Source organism: Zingiber officinale, chromosome 8A (genome assembly GCF_018446385.1).
Source record: "Zingiber officinale cultivar Zhangliang chromosome 8A, Zo_v1.1, whole genome shotgun sequence".
Lineage (NCBI taxonomy): Eukaryota > Viridiplantae > Streptophyta > Magnoliopsida > Zingiberales > Zingiberaceae > Zingiber > Zingiber officinale.
The window spans coordinates 65913267-65915055 of record NC_056000.1 but is presented as its reverse complement, the minus strand read 5'-3'; the positions used below and the strand labels follow the sequence as shown (position 1 = coordinate 65915055).

At 41.5% G+C, this 1789-nt stretch overlaps 1 protein-coding gene across 1 annotated transcript; it reads right to left on the bottom strand.

Moving 5' to 3' along the window:
* Positions 1-261: 261 nt before the first annotated feature.
* Positions 262-1264, bottom strand: LOC122011633. Its single transcript, XM_042568012.1, has 3 exons — positions 1133-1264; positions 934-1053; positions 262-862 (listed from the first exon to the last, which is right to left on the bottom strand). Exons 1-3 carry the CDS (start codon positions 1226-1228, stop codon positions 500-502), a joined length of 579 nt encoding a protein of 192 aa, XP_042423946.1. The 5' UTR covers positions 1229-1264; the 3' UTR covers positions 262-499.
* Between the last annotated feature and the right edge of the window lie 525 nt (positions 1265-1789).

Sequence of the window (1789 nt, the reverse complement as noted above, 5' to 3'; positions counted from 1 at the left end):
AACAATAAGAATATCCTTTTTTGATGTATTAAGAATAAATTTCTCATTGAAGAATAAGATAAATGCATAATCTAGAAGTATGCTAAACAATAAACGCCAACTGTAATGAAGAAATAGATCAAAATAGAAGGAAAAAAATAGCAATAAAAAATATCAACTGTCGGATACTGAATAAATTGACAACAGGAGGAATAAAACATTATATATAGTTCATAATTGGGAATTTCTACTAACAACAGTGCAATAAAGTGACAATACTTATAAAAATTAGAATGTAAAAATAACAATAATAAAGTGTTTATAGAAGTAATCTTAATAGCAGTAATGAAAATAACGAAAGTAAAATAACAAGATTAAAGGAGTAACTAAAAGGACAATTCGATATCGAAGTCCAATAACAGAATCTCTGTGAATGATAGTGGAAAAACTGAAAAAACAAAAGGAAAAATGCATATGTCTGCAAGAGAGAAAGAGTATAGTGATTGGGACGCAGTTGATTTCAGGTAGGTGGAGGAAGGCTGGAGAAATCTCGGCGAGCGATCACCGCCTCCCAAACAACCAACAAGTCGATCGCGGCCACCAGCAGAACAAGGAAACATACGATGCCTATACTTACCTTCACTGAATCCCACCGCGGATCTTCCTCGCACCTCGTGCTTTCGATCGCCTCCAGCAGAGCGCACAGAAGCGTCTCCGATCTGCCCTTGACGTCCGTCGACTCCATCAGTTCGCGCAGATCCTTCCGCAGTCGATCCACCAACTCCTCCGGTCGAATCTCCTGCTCCGCCACAGTCCTCACAATGGTATTGGAGGATCCGTGAGATCCTTCCTCCTCCGATTCGATCGGCAAGGGATCAGAAATCTGCGCATCACAAAACAGGGAAATCGGCGAGCAAAGCAAACTTCGAACCAGAATTAGGGATTCGAGCATACATCTGTCGGATCCTCGACGATGCTGTTCGCCTCAGGGGGAAAATCCAACAAATCGCCGCAGTCGTCGAGGGTTTCCTCCGAGACCGTCGAGAAGGGTAAGCTCAAGCGTCTGGAGACGACCTACGGCGAGTAGGCGACCAAAGGCGAGTAAGGGAGAGCGAAGAGATGAGATGAAATAGATCAGGGTTCGGGGGAGTACCTTCGGAAGCAGTGGAGGGGTTTCCTTCGGACGTCCTCCGCCGTGGATCGCCGGCCGCGGAGTTCGCCTCGGGGTCTGGAGCCCGGAATTCTTCATCGTTGTCGGTGGACAGCAGAGAGTAAGCGAAGCGATCGGAGCGAGCTCGTTCGAGATTTGAAATCGTTTATATAGGCTTGTTCTCCACTGGGCTGGACCGACTGTGCATTATTTTATGGGCCTTTCTAGGCTTAGATACAATTTTCAGTTTGCCCCTATGGTTTATCGACAATTATGATTAACCTCGCACATTTTTAGATTTAAAATAATTCAGATGAAATGAAAAAAAAAAACAGAGATTAAGATGATATTCTTTAAACCATAGTAAAAAAAACAATTTATCCAAAAATATTTTTTTTAAAAAAAAAAGAAATTACATTTCACCTGACATGGTTGGACCTAGTAAAAATTGTGCCATTAGTTCAACCTTCATAAAAATTTATTACATAAATTATATCAAATCTAGACCATCTGATCCTCACCATTGACAAGTAGCGACTTAATTAATTTTTTTATCATATTGGTAAATTTGCAACTGAACTCCTACATTTTGTTGAGGTCGTCAGGGACGATCGTGAGGCTAACATTACCCTGATTTAACTCCTTGCGATCGACGGTGGA

Excerpts from the sequence above, each read along its gene's own strand:
- LOC122011633 (XM_042568012.1), bottom strand. The coding sequence starts at position 1,228 with ATGAAGAATTCCGGGCTCCAGACCCCGAGGCGAACTCCGCGGCCGGCG. Across the intron at positions 1,054-1,132 it reads CCCCTCCACTGCTTCCGAAG|GTCGTCTCCAGACGCTTGAG; the intron begins GTACTCCCCCGA and ends TACTCGCCGTAG. Across the intron at positions 863-933 it reads TCGTCGAGGATCCGACAGAT|ATTTCTGATCCCTTGCCGAT; the intron begins GTATGCTCGAAT and ends TGTGATGCGCAG.